The sequence below is a fragment of the Oryx dammah genome, unplaced genomic scaffold (genome assembly GCF_014754425.2).
Source record: "Oryx dammah isolate SB20612 unplaced genomic scaffold, SCBI_Odam_1.1 HiC_scaffold_23, whole genome shotgun sequence".
NCBI classification, from domain to species: domain Eukaryota; kingdom Metazoa; phylum Chordata; class Mammalia; order Artiodactyla; family Bovidae; genus Oryx; species Oryx dammah.
In genome coordinates, this window is record NW_024070207.1 from 338,924 (window position 1) to 364,210 (window position 25,287).

The 25,287-nt window shown below is 34.5% G+C and overlaps 1 protein-coding gene across 1 annotated transcript in view; it reads left to right on the forward strand.

The window, feature by feature from the left end:
- The first annotated feature begins 1,872 nt into the window (after nucleotides 1-1,872).
- Nucleotides 1,873-25,287, forward strand: part of LOC120882494 (protocadherin-11 X-linked) — a 355,093-nt gene continuing 331,678 nt past the window's right edge. The window contains exons 1-2 of the mRNA XM_040266506.1: nucleotides 1,873-1,881; nucleotides 3,404-5,884. Coding sequence (XP_040122440.1) covers nucleotides 1,873-1,881; nucleotides 3,404-5,884 — 2,490 coding nt within the window. The remainder of the gene's footprint in view (nucleotides 1,882-3,403; nucleotides 5,885-25,287) is intronic.

Here is a 25,287-nt window from a genome sequence, read left to right on the forward strand (position 1 = left end):
AGTGGTCGAGACTTTGCCTTCTCGTGAGGAGGGGCTGTGAGCTTGGTCGCTGGTCACATAGCTGGAATCCCACATGCCATGTGGCAAAAATAAAATAAAATAAAATAAAATAAAACAAGTAATATTGTAACAAATTCTATAAAAAATTTTAAAAATTATCCCCATAAAAATTTTTTTAGAAAAATTAAAACTATTCTTTTCCTCAGGTGTATTACAGTCATAGATTGGATAATTGAGTCTTGAAATTCAAGAATTTAAGATATTATTTTTATGCTATGTTATATATTCTACTTCTCCCTTATATAACCTCTAATAATACTTTACAGTCTACCTTTATAGCTCAATAAAAATGTAGTTATTTCAATTACCTTAATCTATTAGTATCAATATCAGTAGATACTTAGATTGTTATTGATTTTCTCTCATCTTAGCTAAAGTTTAATTTTCATTGCATTAGTAAAATATGTTTACTCACCACCTTATCCCCAGTGCCTAGATGAATGCTGTGTCTATACTAGCCACTTGCCATTAGCATGCCAAGAATTAACAGAATTGTATTAACTGCCATGGATTTTTGTGAACGGCAACTCAGAGACTATTTTTTCTACCCATAAATGAGATATTCCAGATATGAACCTTCCTAAAAGTCTTTTGAAATATCATTACAAAAATGAAATTATTATTAATAACTAAGTGTACTCAGATCAAACTGTAATAGTAAATATTGTATCTATATTTATGATCATTGTTGCAAAATTGTTTGTTCTTAAAATAGATTTGTTATTTTGGACTCAGAGGCAGAAGGAGAGGGAGAGGGTGAGATGATTTGGGAGAATGGCATTGAAACATGTATAATATCATGTAAGAATCGAATTGCCAGTCTATGTCAGATGCAGGATACAGCACGCTTGGGGCTGGTACACGGGGATGACCCAGAGAGATGTTGTGGGGAGGAGGGTGGGAGGGGGGTTCATGTTTGGGAACGCATGTACACCCGTGGTGGATTCATGTCAATGTCTGGCAAAACCAATGCAGAATTGTAAAGTAAAATAAATAAATAAATAAATAAATAAATAATAGATTTGTTAATTTTCTCACTTGTGTAGATATGACATGAAAGATATTTCCCTTGGCAAAGAAAAAGCAAATTGTTTATTGGTTTATATGAATAAAATATTAATAAACTGCTCATTAAGTTTATGAATTAAAAACAAGTTTATTACACATTGATTAGCTCATGAAAAATTTTTAAAATTATATGGAAACAAACTGGTGATTTTAATTAACATTTCTGAAATGCCACCTTTCATAATAAACATTTAATTCTTCCATCAAGATGTATTATGGTCTCAATTTGAATAAGAGTATAAGTGAATCTAAACACACGCAAAAAAAATCCAAAAAATGCAAAATTATCTTCAAGCAATTCATGAGGAAAAATGTGGTTGTACTTGAGTATTGTACTAGATTTTATGTAAAACAATTATAATATTTTGTTAAGTTAAAAAAGATAGTATCACCGTATAATGTCAGCATAAAATCTAGTGATCCCAAAAACTTGATATCATTCATTGGTTTCTAACATTTAGAATCTCATTTTAGACACTAGTATGGCAAAACTATGAGAAAAAGACCTCAGATGCTATCCTGTTCTTTCAGGACAGAGCACGTAAATGAGATTTCAATAACTGATCTTCACATGTTAGCAACTTTTATGTTAAAAAATATATTGGAGATTTAAAATTGTGGTGTGTGGTTGTATGTGTGTATATGAAAGCGTTTATAAATCACCCATGTACTAAGAATCTTAAGATCTTGTGATCTTTTCTTCACTGCTAACAGTAGCTTTTTATCTTACTCATTTCTGTCAAAATGCTACAGGTAAACACTGGCTAGAACTGCCTCTGAGAGCCACTGAACACTATTCTTCAATCAGCTAGCAAGATTTATCTGTGTAGAGCTCATCTTATTGTAGTTCGAAGAAGGGATTTTTTAAAAAAATTACATAAATTGGACTTTATAAAAATTAAGATATTTGACTATTTTAAAGGCTTAAAAGAAAAAGTAAAGTGTTAGTCATTCAGTGGTGTCTGACTCTTTGTGACCCCATGGACTGTAGCCTGCCAGGCTCTTCTGTCCATGGAATTTTCTGGGCAAGAATACTGTAGTGGGTTGCCATTTTAAAGACTTAAGGAGAAGGGGACAGCAGAAGATGATATAGTTAGATAGCATCACCAACTCAATGGACATCAATCTGAACAAACTTAAAGAGATAGTGAAGGACAGGGAAGCCTGGCATGCTGCAGTCCATGGGGTTGCAAAGAGTTGGACAGGACTTAGCAACTGAACAGCAACAAAAAGCTTTAAGAGTATGAGACCCTCTGTGTGCTAATAAACAATAGCAGTTAAGAGAGCCCAAACACTTTAAGTATTTTCCAATTTTATATTACTTGAATCACCTCCTTGAGGGTTTCGAGGGAAGTCAGAATCAGCAGAGACTGATTTTAAAAATTTCTAAAATCTGACTTTTTTGTCATGAATAAAATATAAGTACTATTCCAAGCTATAGTTTCCAATTGGACATTTTGGCACGTTAGGTTCAGTCTATTGTGCCTGCTAATTAAAAAAATAATAATAATAAAATAAGAACTTAAATAACATTGTGCTGTTAATCTCTAAGATGCTTTTTTTTTTTTTTTTGGCCACCCCATATTTGCAGAATCTTAGTTCCCTGACCATGGATTGAACCTGGGCCCTGGCAGTAAAAATGCCATGTCATAACCACTGGATCACCAGGGAATTCCCGAAAATTCATTTTAGCACCTTTTTCTATAGGGGAAAAAAAGGGAAAGTTTGTGTTCTTTACACAAAGTTTTATTCTTATCAGAGTTTGCATATTTTCTCCCTTTGCCAAAGGTTTTAGCTGTATTTGTTAGATGTGATATATCCACTTTTTTGTTGGTTATTTTATACTTAATTGTTTCTTTTGTTAGTGAAAAGTGCCCTAAACAGCTGAAATCTACAAGACATTTTAATTCATTTGAAGTAACCATGGTTAATTCACTTATAATTTAGTTTTCCATGTTAAATGGTGATAATTCTTTTAAATTATACATTATTCTTCTTTTTGAAACTTTAATAATTCACAAAAATTAGTTACACTTATCACTGTAAAATGCTATAACCTGAGAACATCTTCTAGAACAATTCAAATTTCACAAATGTTTGGAGATGTTAATCACCTTGTTTGTGCTGATACTATTCTAGACAAATTTGGGACTTAGAACCCAAGTCTTTGGCATTTATTTCTGAGTTGATCCCATGTCATGTGGCTTCAAGAAACTGAAAAACAGTCTCATTAAATAATAACATAAGCTAAAATGTTTCATTCTTTGTTTTTCAGGGTCAAAATATTTTTGGGCTTGATATCGTTGAAACGCCAGAAGGAGAAAAGATGCCACAACTAATAGTTCAAAAGGAGTTAGATAGGGAAGAGAAAGATACATATGTAATGAAAGTAAAGGTTGAAGATGGTGGCTTTCCTCAAAGATCCAGTACAGCTATTTTGCAAGTCAGTGTTGCTGATACAAATGACAACCATCCAGTTTTTAAGGAGGATGAGATTGAAGTCAGTATACCAGAAAATGCTCCCGTAGGTTCTTCAGTAACACAGCTCCATGCCACAGATGCTGATATAGGTGAAAATGCCAGGATTCATTTCTATTTCAGCAATCTTGTCTCCAGCATGGCCAAGAGGCTATTTCACCTCAACTCTACCACTGGACTTATCACAGTAAAAGAACCACTGGATAGGGAGGAATCTCCAAACCACAAGTTACTGGTTTTGGCAAGTGATGGTGGACAGATGCCAGCAAAAGCAATGGTGCTAGTAAATGTTACTGATGTCAATGATCATGTCCCATTGATTGACATAAGATACATCATCAATCCAATCAATGGCACTGTGGTTCTTTCAGAAAATGCTCCTCTCAACACCAAAATTGCTCTCATAACTGTGACAGATAAGGATGCTGACCATAATGGTAGGGTGGCATGCTTTACAGATCATGAAGTCCCCTTCAGATTAAGGCCAGTGTTCAGTAATCAGTTCCTCCTAGAGACTGCTGCATATCTTGACTATGAGTCCACAAGAGAATACGCCATTAAATTACTGGCTGCAGATGCTGGCAAACCTCCTTTGAATCAATCATCTATGCTCCTCATCAAATTAAAAGATGAAAATGACAATGCTCCAGTTTTCACTCAGCCTTTCGTAAGTCTTTCTGTTCCTGAGAATAACTCTCCTGGTACCCAGTTGACAAAAATAAGTGCAACAGATGCAGACACTGGGCGTAATGCTGAGATACATTACCTGCTAGGCATGGATGCTCCATCTGAATTCAACCTGGATCATCGTACAGGCATTCTGACTGCAGTGAAGAAATTGGATAGAGAAAAACAGGAAAAATATTCATTCACAGTTCTGGCAAAAGATAATGGGATGCCATCTTTAATAACCAATGCCTCAGTCTTAGTGACCGTTCTTGATCAGAATGACAACAGTCCAATTTTCACTCACAATGAGTACAACTTCTATGTCCCAGAAAACCTTCCAAGACATGGCACAGTAGGACTAATCACTGTAACTGATCCTGATTATGGAGAAAATTCTGCAGTAACTCTCTCTATTTTAGATGCAAATGATGACTTCACAATTGATCCACAGACTGGTGTCATCCAACCAAATATTTCATTTGATAGAGAAAAACAAGAATCTTATACTTTCAATGTAAAGGCCGAGGATGGTGGTAGGGTATCACATTCTTCAACTGCCCAAGTCACTATAAACGTGGTTGATGTCAATGACAATAAACCAGTTTTTGTTGTCCCTCCTTCCAACTACTCCTTTGAATTGGTTCCACCATCTGCTCATCCAGGCACAGTGGTCTTCACAGTGGTCGCTGTCGACGATGACACTGGCCTGAATGCAGAGCTTCGTTACCACATTGTAGGAGGAAACACAAAAGGTCTGTTTATGATTGACCCAACAACAGGCAACATTACACTGAAGGAGAAATGTGTCCTTGCAGATCTTGGTTTACACAAACTGATAGTCAAAGCCAAGGATTTAGGGCAACCTGATTCTCTCTTCAGTGTCATAAATGTTAATCTATTTGTGAATGAGTCGATGACCAACGCTACATTAATTTATGAATTGGTGCGCAAAAACATTGAAACACCAGTGACCCAAAATGTTGAGACAACTTATACATCCTCACCATCAAGTGACTATGTCAAGATCATGGTTGCCATTGTTGCTGGCACCATAACTGTCATTCTTGTTATTTTCATCACTGCTGTAGTAAGATGCCGCCAATCACCACACCTTAAGGCTGCTCAGAAAAACAAGCAGAATTCTGAATGGGTTACTCCAAACCCTGAAAACAGGCAGATGATGATAATGAAGAAAAAGAAGAAGAAGCATACCCCTAGGAACTTACTGCTTAACTTTGTCACTATTGAAGAAGCTAAGGCAGACGATGCTGACAATGATAGAAACACCGTCACACTAGACCTTCCCGTTGAATTGGAAGAGCAAGCCATAGGCAAGTGCAACTGGGCTACTACCCCTACTACTTTCAAGCCTGACAGCCCTGATTTGGCCCAGCACTACAAATCTGCCTCTCCACAGCCTGCTTTCCAGATCCAGCCCGAAACTCCCCTAAATTCAAAGCACCACATCATACAGGAACTGCCTCTTGATAACACCTTTGTGGGTTGTGACTCCAAGTGTTCTTCCAGCAGTTCTGATCCCTACAGTGTTTCCGAGTGCAGCTATCCAGTGACAACTTTCAAGACCCCTGTGTCTGTACACACCAGACTGGTAGGTAATCCAAGTCTCTAACTAACCTTTCTAACTTTATTTTTCAAAATTATTTTCAGCTGAAGTAGGGCTTTACAGAATCCACTGACTCAATGGGGGATCAAAACGATCATATCTTGCAGAATTATCTGAATAGGTATATGGATTCATTTAAGTTTGATGGAAAATCAGAACAAAATGACTCCTAATTATAAGAACATTGGCTGAGGAATGATGATTGTAATAGGGGCAGTGTTGTCTGTAGATGGCACTATGATACTTCCTGCTAGAGAAGAAGTGAAGTGAAGTGAAGTGAAGTCACTCAGTAGTGTCCGACTCTTTGCGACCCCATGGACTGTAGCCTATGAGGTTTCTCAGTCCATGGGATTTTCCAGGCAAGAGTACTGAAGTGGGTTGCCATTTCCTTCTCCAATATACTGGAAAAACTCCAAAATTTTTGGAGGTCATGTCATGTCAGAGGTCATGACAATGTCCTCAGTACAGTTGTGAGCATGAGGACCAGAACTGCCCAGGCTGCATATATCACAGTAATACATTTTGGAATCTGATAAGCAGGTCTTAATGGTACTGAGACTTCCAGCTTCAGTTGGTAAAATCTGCCTACCCAAGATAGTCGAATAGCATCAAGATATACTCCCCCACTCACCATGCTCCCAAGCCCCCACAATGAAAAGGGAGTATAATGTTCAGATTAGGAACTCACCATTATTTTGGTTTATACATCTGTATATACACAATGTAGCAAGAATGAAATTAGGAAAATGAAGTCATGCTACTCTCATGTTCAGTCAAGAGAATGAAATATATATGAGATTTCTACTCTACATATTCATTTGAGTATTTGCATATTCATACAAGGTATTGAGCCCTTCAAGAGACATTTTTAAGAGATAATGACTTTTGGAAAATGAAATATGATTGCTTTCTCTAATAGGCCTGAAGGAAAATATGAGCATATTAAGATCCAAGGCATCTGTATACAATAATTTAAAACCCAATAAATTATAAAAAGAAGAACTTATACAGTCTTCTTATCTATATTTTATGGAGAAATAAATAAAAATGTCTCTAGAAATCCACAACTAAATTAAATAAATTAAGTATGATTATTTCCTTCATAAAGTTATATGATAGAATTTATCTATATTTTTTTTCTCTCAAAATCTTGCCATATGTTGACTTTGTTTGTGTTACTCTTAAGAAGGTCTTCATCTCAATTTCAATTGATAAAAGCTTCTAAAAACAGTTAGGCTTAATAAAATGTAGTAATATGAAATCAGAATAGGTTTCTTCTCACCAAAGTTAGAAATATTAAAGAAGTCTATCAAGGTTTCAAATAGCAATGAAAATAATTTATGATTAGAAATGTCTTAAGAATCGAGGTCACTCAAGGATCAATGCATAGTTAAATAATACAATGTTAGCCTTTCTCAATCACTGAGCAAAATTAAGAAACTAATTTAATTGTGCATTCATTTTTGTTACAATAATTTCATAATTATGTTATTGTAAATGGTAAAATAGATCCCTACTCTCTGTGGAGTTTTTGTATGCTTTGAATGAGTTTATAGGGTAGTGGTTATTTCTACAGTCCACATGAGCCCCATGTTTTCTACCAAGGTGGATCTTAAATGGGTGGCAAACATAACAGATGCCTAACATCTCATCATGGTGAGTTTTTATTTATATTTAAACATTAAAAACTGTGATCTCATTTCCTAATTCTCATTGCCATCATTCTGTTTTTGGAAACATTTCTCAACAAAAAAACTATTTTTTATGACTAGCACTTTATGTGTCTTGTGTAGCCTAATAGCACTTTTCCCAGGGGTAAATTTGTGATTCACTTAAAAACCTATAATGAGTAGGGTTTGTGAATTACTTTCACAGAGCATCATTTTGGATTGGCTTGTGAAGTTTGTTAAAAGAGAAAATTCTGGTTTCAACTGTTTTCAAAAGCATGGAGATGTTTAAGAGCTAGACTTATTTTACATGAAGACAAGAACATACAGTAAGCAAACCATAGATGAAGCAAAAAATTGAAAGTGTTTTCCAAATATCTTCTGCTTCTTTTAAACTTTTCTAATCCTGAGAAAGTCAATACAATTAATAACTTTTATTCAGACATTTTATTTTATTTAGCAAAGAAATCTTTTCCTAAACATAGGATAAAAATTTCACAGGACAGGCAAAATAAGGAAAGTAGATGTTAATGAGAATAAAATATTGGTTATCATTTAGTTTTTATTAGCTTAAAGGACTATCTTAGAATCAATGTGTTCTCAGACGAAATTATACTTTTTCAGATCTTAAGAAATAGGTAAATTATATATTTTATGTCATAGGTTGACAGATGTTTCAGATTAATGACTAAATATCTTCTGGACATGAATTGGTGAACTTAGGCAGACTAATGTGATACTAAAAATAATTTGAATTCTTGTATTTTTTGAAACATTTGCAATGTTCTTCACCCTTTCTATATACACTTCATTTTCTGATTAATGCCAAGAAGAGTCATCTTATATTCACTGATGTTGCAGAATGCTGAGTTCACTGAGCACTGAAAAAGAACTCATGTATTTATAAAATTCAAATACAGTAGGTGTCTTCTTTTCAAAAAATCATCATACAAAATGGGGAAAACTGTCAGCCAATAAAATAAAAATTCATTGTTCCTTAAGGAAATTCTGACAGTGGAATAAAATATTAGTGTTATCAGAAGGCAGAATTAAATTCAATTGTCTTTAAACAAAGCAAGAAATACACTTTTCAAAGGAGGCTTTAGGGTGATATTTACTTTTAGTTCACTGCTCATCTGAATAGAAATATGAGAGTGAAGAAATTAATTGGTTCTAGGAGGCAATAAGATATAAGTGGATTTATTAAAAAAAATTAATGTTTTAAAAAGAGAATCAAGTATTTTCCATAGTTTTTTTTCCTGACATTTGTGTTTTGAAAAATATAGAACATTCATTAGATAGAAGTGTATCTATTGCATGAAACGATTTATACCTGGGTTTAATAGTATAAACCCAGCAAAGATACTCCTCTTTGATAAATTTTTACAAGTATTCTGGATGGCATTTCTGTAGATATTGTAGTATAAATTAAAAACAAGAAGTCTGAAAGATGATCTTACAGTTTGCTTTTTATTTCCATCTTTCAGAGTAAGCAGATAGCGTTTGCTTGGTGTGACTCTGGGAAAACAGTAGGAATAATCATTTTAGAATCCATTTTGATATTTGTATAAAAGAGATACAATGCCAAAATGAAGCCTTGCTTAACACAGTTCTCCCATTAAAATATTGTGAAGAAAATATATTTGGAAGATAGGAAAAAAATGAATTTATTATCTTGAAATGGCCTTCTGTGTACAAGTCCCTGTCCTAGCCATGTATTTAAGATACTTCATTTCAAAAAGATACAATTCATGATTACATGAATGTAGGTATTATAAATGGATTTGAAATGTAAGAGGAGTCTGAATTAGCTTGGAATAGGATTGGTATTCACCACTGTTAAATTCCATAACCTTGATCTTTTGTATCTGTATTTTAGCAATATGAATTATAGCCACATAGCATGCTTGGCAACTAAGACTCCTAGAACCAAGCCACCTGATTTTGATAACATGTTATTTTCTTGTCCTAGATTGCTTCCAGGACATCAACTATTGAAATCTACAGTGAGATATAACTTTCTAGGAACAACATAATTCCATTCCCCTTCCAAAAAACTCAATCATTTGTGATTTCAAAATTTGGCTAAGATCATTAATCTTGTAGTCTGGATTTCCCACTATAAAGGCAAGCAAAACAAAATCCACATTAAAAATTATGTCCCATTGAACCTCATGTTACTTTGGCTATAATTTGCAATCACAATTTTAAATTTGTGGAAGAAATAGTGTAGTGTGATTAAAAAAAAGTTTTATATGCTGTTTCTCCATTTGCTTGCTCTGAATGTCAACAATTGTGATGTAATATAATGTGTCTTGATGTACAAAGTGATGATTAATATATCAATCATGAAACATGGAATTACTTCCCTTGTTCAATTGCTGACGATTTTAAACATCATCTCCAGGAGTTTTGAAGTAAAGCTGAATTATCCAAACTACCCTCTGAAAGGTATCCAGGGAAAGATATTTTCTTTAATACTCCAAACAGCAACAACCACAAACACTCTAGTTGATTTTTTGAAAAATATTCACTAGTACAGTGTTGTTGAGAAAATAAGTATAAATATCCATCACTCTGCTTAAAAGTTAGATTATTAAAACAAATTTTAATAGGTTTTTATGTTGACTATAATCATGTTGTTTCACTACTTTAATCATTAAGAATTTATTTTTGCTGTAATTATGTTTCTTTTTTCTATAAATACTGAAAAATAAGGTGTGTTTTTTTTTCTATTTTTACCTCTCAAGAATGTCAGTTCTTTATCCTCCCTGACATTTTTGAAAAAACATGTTGGCATTTCTTATGTAATGAAACATAATTCTGGTCATATGAGAGTAGAGATAAGGATTTAAATAGGATATTTTGAAAGATTTTATCTTAATTTTGAAACTACAAAGGAAAGTATACAACACTATAGTCACAGCTAAATAGATCTACATTATTTCTCTGGCATTAATTTTCTGAATACATTCCATTGCTTTGAGTAATTTGCCCTTTAACTTATTCTCTACAATATGTTGATCAATCAATTTCCTATACAAATGACTGAATGCCTCAAACTGGGTGTACATATTTATTGAGGAAGGACTGATGTGTCTCAATTTTATATTGTATTTTTAAGCTGCTTATGACTTACTAACAGTACTAATAAAAGTAAAGAAACATATTATTTTGTATGACAAAAAGGGAGTATAAAAGACCCTTAAATTATTACATAACAGATGTTTCCAGGCTTCTCATTCAAATGCTTCTTTGTGTATCATCTTTCCTTGCAAAGTGAGAATAGAATTTGGTCTATTATGTATGTACATTTAGTGTATTATTTGAAGTGTTCTTTGGTGTACAGGCATTTACAAGTGGTTTATGCTTTATTTAGCATTTAAAACTAGTGTAATTCTTGTATATCTAACATATAGGCAGTTTTTTTTGAAGATTTCTGTTAAAATTTAGCATTTCCATTTACTCAGTACAGAATCTCTGGTACCTCCATTAATATCAAATTCCTTGAACATACTTGCTATCTGGTGTTTTAAATATAACTTAGTTAATGATAAAGATTGTGATTGTAGCTTTTACTGGTAATGAGAAATGTCACATAAATTACAATATTGTATTGCAATACTTATAAACAACTATTGTAGAAAAATACCTAAAATTAAATTTTACCTTTGTGAAAGTTATTCATGTAGAATAACCTTATACTTCCTCTCCCACTTCTTAAATTAAATATTTCAGTTTAATTCATATCATTTCAAGGAATGTCAAAATTGAGCCAACTCATTATACCCTTAGAGTCAATGCCCTGCATTTACCAAGATGGTGTACTGAGAGTAGGGGTTTCCAAAATCCATAGCCTCAGTTTAATTGTGAGTAAAGTGATGAGGCCAAGAAAATGAATTAATATTTCACATGTCCCATGATCAACTACTGGGGCTTCATGACCATTTGTACATATAATTATTATATGAGAGTGCCATGGTCCAGCCCCGGTGAATCCAGGGAATTCGAAGGGGAGATGGAGTCGGCATCCTAGGAAAAAGCTATTTAATTAGAAATATAAAGAGAGATTAGAAAAGAATAGTGTAGTAGGAAAATTAGTGGAGAAAAAGAGGCTGAATAAATTGGTTTACATGAAATACCAATAAAACCTCGAGACAAGAGGTTTGCACCACCTACATAGGCCACCAGCACCCGCTTGAATAGCGGAGGGTGCCCCGCCTTGGGCTCCCTCTCGCATGGGTCTTAGAAGCCAGGGCAAAATTAGCAGGCTTGGCAAGCATCCATGCTCCAGATGGGAATTCAGCCAGAAGGGGAAAGAAAGAACGACACGGGGGAATCAGTCTTTCCAGAAACTGATCTGTTTTCTTTATTTTCAGGATTGCTTATATACTTTTTGTTACACATAGAGATAGAATACAGAGTCATGCGGGGTCAGCAGACCTGACTCTTGTCAAAATCAGGTACTTCATATAAAAGTATACAAAGGTCTTAGGGGTTTTACATAATATTCTGGCCATGAGGCCTGCTGACATTTTATGGCCCTTTCTGATAACAGTCAGTTCAGTTCAGTCACTCAGTCATGTCCGACTCTTTGCGACCCTATGAATCACAGCACGCCAGGCCTCCCTGTTCATCACCATCTCCCGGAGTTCACTCAGACTCACGTCCCTTGAGTCCATGATGCCATCCAGCCATCTCATCCTCGGTCGTCCCCTTCTCCTCCTGCCTCCAATCCCTTCCAGCATCAGAGTTTTTTCCAATGAGTCAACTCTTCATATGAGGTGGCCAAAGTACTGGAGTTTCAGCTTTAGCATTATTCCTTCCAAAGAAATCCCAGGGTTGATCTCCTTCAGAATGGACTGGTTGGATCTCCTTGCAGTCCAAGGGACTCTCAAGAGTCTTCTCCAACACCACAGTTCAAAAGCATCAATGCTTCAGTGCTCAGCCTTCTTCACAGTCCAACTCTCACATCCATACATGACCACAGGAAAAACCATAGCCTTGACTAGACGGACCTTAGTCAGCAAATGTCTCTGCTTTTGAATATGCTATCTAGGTTGGTCATAACTTTCCTTCCAAGAAGTAAGCGTCTTTTAATTTCATGGCTGCAGTCACCATCTGCAGTGATTCTGGAGCCCCAAAAAATACAGTCTGAAACTGTTTCCACTATTTCCCCATCTATTTCCCATGAAGTGATGGGACCAGACACCATGATCTTCGTTTTCTGAATGTTGAGCTTTAAGCCAACATTTTTGCTATCCTCTTTCACTTTCATGAAGAGGCTTTTTAGCTCCTCTTCACTTTCTACCATAAGGGTGGTGTCATCTGCATATCTGAGGTTCTTTATATTTCTCCTGGCACTCTTGATTCCAGCTTGTGTTTCTTCCAGTCCAGTGTTTCTCATGATGTACTCTGCATAGAAGTTAAATAAGCAGGGTGACAATATACAGCCTTGCTGTACTCCTTTTCCTATTTGGAACCAGTCTGTTGTTCCATGTCCAGTTCTAACTGTTGCTTCCTGACCTGCATACAGATTTCTCAAGAGGCAGGTCAGGTGGTCTGGTATTTCCATCTCTCTCAGAATTTTCACAGTTTATTGTGATCCACACAGTCAAAGGATTTGGCATAGTCAAGAAAGCAGAAATAGATGTTTTTCTGGAACTCTGTTGCTTTTTCCATGATCCAGTGGATGTTGGCAATTTGATCTCTGGTTCCTCTGCCTTTTCTAAAACCAGCTTGAACGTCAGGGAGTTCACGGTTCATGTATTGCTGAAGCCTGGCTTGGAGAATTTTGAGCATTACTTTCCTAGCATGTGAGATGAGTGTAATTGTGGGGTAGTTTGAGCATTCTTTGGCATTGCCTTTCTTTGGAATTGGAATGAAAATTGACCTTTTCTAGTCCTGTGACCACTGCTGAGTTTTCCAAATTTGCTGGCATATTGAGTGCAGCACTTTCACAGCATCATCTTTCAGGATTTGAAACAGCTCAATCGGAATTCCATCACCTCCACTAGCTTTGTTCATAGTGACGCTTTCTAAGGCCCACTTGACTTCACATTCCATGATAACGGTTGGTCAACCAGAAAACTTATTTTTTCCAGGGGTGATTTTTTTCTTAAACTAGGCGCCACCCTCCGAAGGTACCAGATAAAGTTGCATTCTTATAGGGTTAGGGTGCAAGGGGTTATAATCAAGAAAAGGAATTTACTTAGCCTAAGGTTTAACATGATTAATATCAAAGGTTAATACTTATTTGTCCTATATGCTAGTTATATTCATTATAAGGGCAGGGACTATGGAGATTTAGTGGCCAATATTGGCTCAACAAATGAAAAACCCTACACCAATATAATTCCTAATCAACCCACTATACTATACCAATAATATTCTAACTTCTCAAAAGAATCTGTATTTAGAAAGTTTAAAGCATCTCATGCCTCTCACGGTTGGGCCAGATGAACCTGTTCAGGCAGGCTAGAGAACCTTCAGAGGAGTTTGTAAGTTAAAATACTCTTGTCACACCCAGGAATTTTTATTGACTGGAGCTCCAAGTTAACCCCTTCTCCGAGAGAGGTGGTGGGGGACATCCCCCCATAAAGTCAGAGGTGTAAGTGAAAGCATAAAACAGTAAAGTAGGCAGACTCTGGTTTTGGGGGTAGATGCTCGGGAAAAGGGGGTCTCCTGAGGCTTGATCCCACCTTTGCGTAATGGCAAGCCTCCTTCCTCATGACCTTTGCCATGGGTGGAGTTCCTCACGCTGGCTTCTGGCATGAGAACATTTTAAATATTTGTTTCATGACACATTCTGTGAACTAGAGAACACTTCATTTTTCTTCTACTTCTGTGACCCTTTCCTTTATGACTGTAATAAGGAAAACTCCTAATTAGTCCTTTGTATATATGAAGATGAAAAAGTCTTGAAACACTTATTCAGAATCCCTTAAAAAATTCCTCAATATTTGTTTGGGTGTCATCTTTGTAAAAGATGAAAATAGAAACTATTTTTAAAGCTGCTAGTGATCCCATCTCACAGAATACTATTTCTGTGAGAAAGGAACTTCTGAACTGATTTCTTTCCTGCTCTTTGAGGCTAAATATTTACCCATATAAACTAATGATGATCAAGATTTAACCGTATTTAAAATTCGGCCATTGATGAAAATGGATCCTGCTTTTGATTATTAACTACCCTTGATCTGTCCTTTGATTATGCTTGAAGAAATAATATTACCCTTTGAAAACAGTATGGACAGCATTGAATCTCATTTTTCACAAGAGCCAGAGAGAACAACAATATGTATTTTTCTAGTTGATTCCTTCTTTGTCAGTTGCTTTGCTGACACTTTTAATTTAATCATTGGTGTTATTACAAGATCTCAGATATTTTCCCATCTCTTGTGTTGCCATTAATGGACTCCTAGAATATTCTCAATGAAGTGTACTTGATGGTCTCTTTGGTTCATATTCTAGCCAATGAATAGAGAAAACAGAAGGAAAGAAAATCTTAAGACTAGTCATCAAATAAACTTTTAGGGACTATCTAATTGATTAACTAGACTATGCTGTATGATTTCACCCCTGGAGGCACTCAAAGGACTATTACTTATTTTGATTAAAATCCACAGTACATAAACCAAAAAATAAAATTGCTAAATGTATTTCCTTATTTTGCATTAAATATAAAAGTTTATTTTTACAAGTAAAATAGTTTTGCCATTACATTTCTTAATTTACTTTTATTTTTGATGACTTAAATTGAAAATCTTATCAAACAATTTTCATTCTATCCATTAGTCAATCTTTTATGTATACTTTGTTTTCTCTGCTGAACATCCTGTTGACATTGTCAATGAGAAAATTTACAGTTTAGAATAATTTTTTAAGTTGAATTTAGAGTCAATCAATCATTATTTTGTAAAATATTTGCTAATCTAATTTTAACACAAAATAATACTGCCTCATTTTACAATTTTGTCACCTGCATTAGTCACAATTAATTAGATTTTGTAATTGTGGTTCTAGCTAGGTGTGATATTAAACCTCATCTCAACCAAAGTGCTATAAGACAAGCAGATCTTAAGTAGTCTTATATGAACTTGTGCAATACTCTGTAAATGCTTCCTGTAGGTGCTTTGTGTAACAGACATTTTTCTTAGATTTTCCTTAGTTTTGTCTACTTTAAATATTTAGATTTCTAGCATACTCAAAGGTCTTATGATATCATGAAGCTGTATGTGTTGTATATAATTAGTTTTCAAAAGAACTGCTGTGCAATGTGATTTTTTCATGCATCATGGATGTTCATATTATAACACCTGTGGCCTTATGTGGTATTTGAATTAGGAGCAGACTTTTAAAATTGTAGCATAGTCATATGCCTTTATTTTTATTGGACATGTAATACACATTTGATGTAGAAAAATTTACTAAATCTTAGATAGATTTTGCATGAAGAATTTTTAAACTATTTGTTTTTATTTCATGCTATTCCAGTAAATTTTTCTTTATAATTCACTTGGTAATTCTGTTTAACCTTTAAAAGTGGTGCACTTTAAAATTAAAGAAATATTCTCTTTTTTATGATAAACTATACATGCAGGATTTTTTATACATAGTGGTAATTGACTCAATTATTATGCATATTGTTTATTTTTATCGATGTATGATTAGACATATTTATTAAATAGCAGAGCCTGACTAGTTGAAGATATAATAAAGAGGCATGCTGTATATCTCCACTGTGAGACTAATCTCCCCTCAGTGAGAATATCAAGTCAATGAAAAGCTTTTTCGATAAAAAGAATGCCATCTAATTACCTGCCATTAAGTTCCCTTAGAATGAACAACCAAGTTATCTAATTATTTCCAGAAAGTCTCATAACAAACTCTTGCCTTTTTCATATTATATTCTCAATTAAAATTAACTGTCCCTTTATAAGTGATTAATTATATTTAATTATCTACACATACACTATACTATCCAATTAGGAGTAAGTGTTTTTGTGAAGTAAAAAAAAGTTACATTCTATTTGGTTTCAAATAGTCAAATTGACATAATAATGAAAAGGAAGTATTTCACTGGATATTCTAGAAATATTTGCACTTTTCTCCCTTGTCCTGGAGCCTTATATTAATTATTCATTGATTTATTTTATAAAATGTTGTTCTCTTTGAAATAGACTTTCAAAGCATTTTCATTTTTTTAATACTTGATAAAATACATTAGATAGCAAAATAATGGTTTCATTAGATACTTAGAGAAAATTTGAATAATACCACTTTTACTCTATTTGGTTGTTGTTAGAAGTAAATGAATATACAATACTCGTGAAAAACTTTTTCAGAAATCCAATAATAAGCATTAAAATGTATTTACTTGTCTTATTACATGTCAGTTCTAACCTCAGTTTCAAAACCAATGCAAATCTCTGTTACAATAATACTTTAAAACTAAACAGAATTGTTCATAAATGCTATCACCTTTAACAAAAATGTTTCTAGTAGTACAAATATACAGCTCAAATAGTTTTCAGTATCACAGCCTCAAAGTAATTTAACACAACCTCACACACACACACAAGAACAAATTTGATCAGCTCATTTGATATGTAAACACAGATCTAGTCTCATATTCAAGCTGAGAAAAAACACACAAAAATGAAATTGCATGGATTCTGGAAAACTGATTTATGAACTTTTAAATGGGAGATAATATCATTATTTTTTAATTTATCTTCTTATTAATTTTATTTGATCACTCATTCAGAACTATGTATTGGGTGCCTTTCTTGTAGATAATTATATACATTATTTATGTTGTGCAGATTGAATAATTACCTTTTTTTTCACATAAATATAGTTATTCAAGAGAAGGTGCTGATTTCTCTTCCAGATAGGTATCATAGCTTTATCTATGTGTTGCCAAAATATCTGGAACCAAAATGCAGTTTTTCATTGAACACGGGTATATTTTGTCTATATGATAAAACTGTTTGATTCTATAAAGATCCAGACTTTATCTAGTGCTACAAAATAATATTATTTTTTTTTCATTTTAAATAGGACAAAAATTAACATGCTATATGAAGTTATCATTATCCAAATCTAGAGCAATTGATAACATTTAACAACAAAATTCTACATGGTGCTACAATTCTGTTTTACATACATAAATTTTAGTTGGTTGCAAGACTATACACACATTTATTTCAAAATGCAAGCAAACTGTAGAAATGATGAGGTACATACAATGAAGTCTTTTTAGGTGTGGAACTTGAAAGACAGTCATATCAAACTCTTAAAATTGAGAGACCTAATTGTAAGTCTAGAGGAAAGTTCATTTTAATTTGATGTTTATGTAATTCTAATACAGTGGGAATAAAATGGATTACGGTATGTATAAGTACACACATGTTTGCATTTATGTGTTTGTCAAATTTTTAGCAGAAAAAAAGTAATATAAGCATAAAGACAACTTGTTCAAAGATCATGCATCTACATTGACAATGTTATTCTCCCTTCTTTTAAACTCATGTCTCACTTCCAAACTTTAATTATCCTTTATCCCTTATATCATCCTACACAGCACCTTTTATTTAACAAAACTCCTGTCATATCCAGTGCATTTTGAATATGTGCTTATGTGTGTTTTTTTTTTAACTTCCAAATTGCTTTGCCCCTAATGTAACTGTGGTGCATCTCTTCATAAAGTTTCCTTGTTTTCTGAAGGATCACAGATCCAGTAACATTAAATTATACATGAAAAATTAAAGTTTTTCCTAAGTACCTGTGCAGATACTACATCTTTTGCACACAAAAAAAGCTAAGATAAATTTGCCTTCAATAATGGTCAACTTTTACTCAGTTGACATAACTAAAATATATACCAAACAATTAATTAATATAATCACCTTTATTTGAATTAATACCTTATTTACTTTTAATATCTCTGAGACAAAAAATAAGACATAAATAACTCTTGGTGCTCTATACAATGTCAGATTTTCAGTTTTATAAATCTGCCACTTTATGGGTTTATATTTCCATCAAAGGCTAAGATATGGTTTTGCCATAATCATATAAATGCATACATAATTATTTATGAATGTGTATACACACATATACTTTATAAACAGCTCAGTGCAGACTATTAATTGACATAAATTTTGGAAATATTTGTGAGAATAGGTTCAGTTTTTAAGCTGGGTAATGTGTATAATTATCATTTCTGCTTTTGATTGGAGTTAGTATTAAGAACTGGAGAAGACAATGGCACCCCGCTCCAGTACTCTTGCCTGGAAAATCCCATGGACAGAGGATCCTGGTGGGCTGCAGTCCATGGGGTCGCGACTTCACTTTCACTTTCGCTTTTCACTTTCATGCATTGGAGAAGGAAATGGCAACCCATTCCAGTGTTCTTGCCTGGAGAATCCCAGGGACAGGGGAGCCTGGTGGGCTGCCATCTACGGGGTTGCACAGAGTCAGACACGACTGAAGTGACTTAGCAGCAGCAGCAGCAGTATTAAGAACTATCACTATAGGCAAGCTGTTTAAAGTAACATTAAAATTGTGAATATTAAAAATACAAGAGCCACCATAAACAGTCATTCTTACAATTTTGTTTTTGCTTTGTTATTTGTAGCTGTAGTTTTCAAAAAGGAATAAACAGGTTTTTGTGTAAATATGTTGGAATGACTATTATAAAGCGTCTTTAAACTGGAATACATGTAATTACTAACACTGCTTGTATTTGATGTATTTTTCAGTGCATAAAGTATGTGTAAATCTGTAGAAGTGAAATACCAATAAATAAAGTTGTTTCTGCATTGCAATAACATATCTTTTGAAGTGCTTGTTGTCAGCAGGGTCTACCAATTTCATTAACATCATCAGGGATCCTAAAATAATTTTTAGCACATTAATATCTTGCAGTTTGATCGTAAAACTCATTATCTGTGCTGTGTTAACTAGAACTTTATGTATTGGCATCCCTGGTCACTAATATTGTGAGATAACTGATCCAAAGCAATGAAGTAGATTGAAGTGACTCATATTCAACTGAAGTTTTAGTTTTGTGCATTTTATTGTACTCAAATTCTTTGAACATTGTTAATATGGTACCACTTACTAACTACTGTTTTTCTTAGAACATGCTATACATAATGGAGTTTAAAATGAGTTCAAATGAGATTAATTAGATATTTCTCAAGCTTCTACTATGAGCAAAGAAATGTAGAGAATGATAGTGGTTAGGGTGAAGGATGGGGTTTTAAGGGGTAGATATGTGGAACAATCAAGGTTATCTCTTGTTTTTTATTAGTGCAAAAAGTCTCTTACCCAGCAAGTTTAATGGAAAGTATGTTTAAAAAATAAAAAATTAAAAAAATTAAAAAAACAACTTTCAGTTTTTCTGGTGCAGAAAATCCCTTAATATACAGGACTTTTAAAAAGAGAAAAAAAAGGTTTTATTGTAATAATTAAAGGGTGTGTGTGTCTGTGTGTATCACTAGTAGAGTATCTTACATGTATTAGTTGTTCATTCTAAATTCCTTGAAATTGGAAGTGAGCAAGCATATTTACTTAACCCATTTCAGGAAGAATCTTAAAGCCATCAACACTTTTCAGAGTCACACCCAATAGCAATCAAATACTGTTGATCTTGCCTATAAAATACCTTGGACATTTTTAAAACCTTTCCACTTACTTATTCAGGTTTTCATCAGGAGTTACTGGTTCCACTGCTAATAGTTTGGCCTGCTTCCTGGTTTCATTGGTCCAAGTTATTTTTTACCCTGTACCCAAAACACTTTCCTAAAACACGGATTTGATCAAGTGAAGTGAAAAAAAGTCACCTTTCAGTTTCGTTCAGTCGTTCAGTCATGTCCAAACCTTTGTGACCCCAAAGACTGTAACACACCAGGCCTCCCTGTCCATCATCAACACCCGCAGTTTACTCAAACTGATGTCCATTGAGTCAGTGATGCCATCCAACAATCTCATCCTTTGTCCTCCCCTTCTTCTCCTGCCTTCAATCTTTCCCAGCATCAGGGTCTTTTCTAATGAGTCAGTTATTCGCATCAGGTGGCCAAAGTATTGGAGATTCACCTTCAGCATCAGTTCTTCCAGTGAATATTCAGGACTGATTCCCTTTAGGATGGACTGGTTGGATCTCCTTGCTGCCCCAGCGACTCTCAAGGGTCGTCTCCAACACCACATTTCAAAAGCATCTGTTCTTCAGCACTCAGTTTTCTTTATAGTCCAACTCTCACATCCATACATGACTACTGGAAAAACCACAGCCTTGACTAGATGGACCTTTTTGGCAAAGTAATGTCTCTGCTTTTTAATATGCTGTCTAGGTTGGTCATAATTTGTCTTCCAAGAAGCAAGCGTCTTTTAATTTCATGGCTGAAGTCACCATGTGCAGTGATTTTGGAGCCCAAAAACATAAGATCTGCCCCTTTTCCACTGTTTCCCAATCTATTTGCCATGAAGTGATGGGACCAAATGCCATAGTCTTAGTTTTCTGAATGTTGAATTTTAAGCCAACTTTTTCACTCTCCTCTTTCACCTTCATCAAAAGGCTCTTTAGTTCTTCTTCACTTTCTGCCATAAAGGTAGTGTCATCTGCATATCTGAGGTTATTTATATTTCTCCCAGCAATCTTAATTCCAGCTTGGGCTTCATCCAGCCCAGCATTTCTCATGATATACTCTGCATATAAGTTAAATAAATAGGGTGACAATATACAGCCTTGACGTACTCCTTTTCCTATTTAGAACCAGTCTGTTGTTTCATTTCCAGTTTTAACTGTTGCTTCATGACTGCCATACAGATATCTCGAGGCAGGTCAGGTGGTTAGGTATTCCTACCTCCCTAAGAATTTTCCAGAGTTTGTTGTAGTCCACACAGTCAAAGGCTTTGGCATAGTCAATAAAGCAGATGTTGTATATCAGATAAAACCTTAATTACTCTATTTTTAAAAGATTTACATGTTTAATCAGATATACTTATCTCCTACTACTCCATGCAGCCCACATTTTTGTCATACCTGCTACTTCTTGTTTCTTGGCTGTATGTTTCACTTTGGTACTTCCATAAAACTGAACGACTTACCAGAGTTACATTGAGCACTTCCTTTGGCTAAGACACTTCTGTGAGAACAACAAACGTAATTAATCCATTGTCAGTGAAGTAGAAGTGTAATTGTGGAGATAATGTTAGAAAACATACTTTTAGTAGAAGAGAGAATATGATAAAAATGAAAGAATGTTACCTACGATTTTATTAAAAATGAAAGAAGCCTGGATGGTACCCTTTCCTTCAATATCTTTCCTGTTTCTTAACATTAAACTAGCATAATCCTTGTAAAATGCAACATCTCAATAAATGACTAGATCATATAACCTTTCAAATAGTAGCTTCTGGAAACTATTCCCCCCAAAAAATGATATTATATCATTTTTATTCATTAAATTTAGAAAGATTTAGAGTATTTAGCTCAGTTACTTTGATTCTTGTTACATTTTCCATCCATGAGTTGCACTTAAAATTATAAATGAGAAATTTTAACCCATTGATCTTAATGGTGTCCATATACCAGAGAACCACATACTGCTTTTAGGTATTTTAGCAAAACGAGAATCTCAATGTGACATTTCTTATAAATACGATTTTAAAAAAATGTATTCTTGTCCTCAATAGAAAAACGTTTTCCATAGTGAATTGTAGCAAACAGATATTGAGAACTCCAGTTAAAATGTGCTTGTATATTCATAAAAACTGTCACCAAAGTATTGAGATGAAATGGTCATCACAGATAGAACTCATTTTATCACTTTCTCCTCAATATTAAATGTCAAAGTTATCAACTTGTGAAAAGAGGACAGATGGAGAAAGCTGTGGGATATCAAATGTAGCTAACATCGAAATTATAATGAGGTAGAGCTACCCTGAAAACTCAGAAAATGCATATCCCTTCCCAAAATTGAGAGTGTGTTACACAAGCATGCACACACATAAACACATACGCGCCTTTAAGGAATGCACTTCTTGACACACACACTGAAAGCAAGTACACCACCTACTTCCTAGAAATAGATGAAAATAAATCAGATAGCTCTTGAATAGGTATGTTTTTCCTTTGGTTCTTATTATGACAGAAAAAAAAGAAAAATCTTTCTAAGTTGCATGCAGGAAGCATCCTTGGAGACTACGGTTTTGTTTTGGTTAGTTTTCTTTCATATCGTTGCTAAGCAGCCTTATATCAGGATGCTGGAATGCCAAAATTACTATAAAACATTTCCATACTAGTTGGTGATTGTTAACAAAAAATCATTAATTATTTTACCCTTTTTGTGTAAAGGAAATGCACATCACCATGAGTAGAGAAATAATGTTTTGTTACAGCTGTAGTGTTCCTTCCTGGAGAAACCCAGGGATGGGCAAGCCTGCTGGGCTTCCATCTATGGGGTCGCACAGAGTCGAACATGACTGACGTGACTTAGCAGCAGCAGCAGCAGCTCATTTATAATTATTGAGCGTTTTCCAGTTATCCCAGATAAAAGAAAAAACAATCACTAACAATCTTAAAGTCAGTGGCTATTTTCTTCAGAACATGCACCTTGGGAATGTAGAGCCAATAATAGGATAGGGTAATAAAGTGGAAGATTGGATATAAAAATAAGGCTAAGGGCTCAATAACAGGAAAAGCTTGCAAGAGTAATACATTGCCACATTTCTAGTGAACAAACTTCTTCATATTTGTATGGTTTTTAATATCATATTTTTGAAGTTGATCTTAATGTGGCCCATATACCAGAGAACCACATACTGCTTTTAGGTATTTTAGCAAAGGAGCTTCTCAATATGACATGGCCCTGGGAAGATAATCATTATCATTCATAAAATACACCCTCACTTACTCTTTTTTCATCTGCTAAAGTAAAAATGTATTTGATACTCTGATTTATTTGGGGGGAACAATCGTATCTAAAATCAATCTAACTCAAAAATTACCATCAGTTCAGTTCAGTTCAGTTACTCAGTCATGTCCAACTCTTTGCAACTCCACGAATTGCATCACGCCAGGCCTCCCGGTCCATCACCAACTCCCGGAGTTCACTCAAACTCACGTCCATCAAGACGGTGATGCCATCCAGCCATCTCATCCTCTGTCATCCCCTTTTCCTCCTGCCCCCAATCCCTCTCAGCTATATGCCAAATCTGCCTTAACTATAATCCTACCGCAATTGCCATTGGGCAGTGTCTTTGTGTGAAATTGTAAATTTCATGGTGCATTTTGCTTTTCATGGAGAAATTCCATATTCCTTCTTATATGAAAACCTAACCCTGTTAATAGAGTTGTCAAAATTCTCTTTCTTCTTCAGATTGGTCCGGCTTATAAAATATGTTAGAAACCCCAAGTTGAAAAGTCGAAAGCTGGTTCTTTGAGAGGATAAATAAAATTGACAAACCATTAGCCAGACTCATCAAGAAACAAAGGGGAAAATCAAATCAATAAAATTACAAATGAAAATAGAGAGATCACAACAGACAACTCAGAAATAGAAAGGATCATAAAAGACTACTATCAGCAATTATATGCCAATAAAATGGACAACTTGGATGAAATGGACAAATTCTTAGAAAAGTACAACTTTCCAAAACTGAACCAAGAAGAAACAAAATCTTAAGAGACCCATCACAAACACGGAAATTGAAACTGTAATCAAAAATCGCCCAGCAAACAAAAGCACAGGACCAGACGGCTTCACAGCTGAATTCTACCAAAAATTAAGAGAAGAGCTAACATCTATCCTCGATGGACGTGAGTCTGAGTGAACTCCACGAGTTGGTGATGGACAGGGAGGCCTGGTGTGCTGCAATTCATGGGGTCGCAAAGAGTCAGACACGACTGAGTGACTGAACTGAACTGAACTGAACATCTATCCTACTCAAACTCTTCCAGAAAACTGCAGAGGAAGGTAAACTTCCAAACTCATTTTATGAGGCCACAATCACTCTAATAACAAAACCTGACAAAGATGCCACAAAAAATAAAATAAAATAAAATAAACTACAGGCCAATATCACTGATGAACATAGATGCAAATATCCTTAACAAAATTTTATCAATCAGAATCCAACAACACATTAAAAAGATCATACATCATGACCAGGTGGGCTTTATCCCAGGGATGCAAGGATTCTTCAATATTTGCAAATCAATCAATGTAATACACCACATTAACAAATTGAAAAATAAAAACCATATGATTATCTGAATAGATGCAGAGAAAACCTTTGACAAAATTCAACATCCATTTCTGATAAAAACTCTCCAGAAAGCAGGAATAGAAGGAACATACCTCAACATAATGAAAGCTATATATGACAAACCCACAGCAAACATTATCCTCAGTGGTGAAAAATTTAAAGCATTCCTCCTAAAGTCAGGAACAAGACAAAGGTGCCCACTTTCACCACTACTATTCAACATATTTTTGGAAGTTTGGCCACAGCTATCAGAGCAGAAAAAGAAATAAAAGGAATACAAATTGGAAAAGAAGAAGTAAAACTGTCATTGTTTGGAGATAACATGATCCTCTACATAGAAAACCCTAAAGACTCCACCAGAAGATTACTAGAGCTAACCAATGAATACAGTAAAGTTTCAGGATATAAAATGAACACACAGAAATACCTTGCATTCTTCTA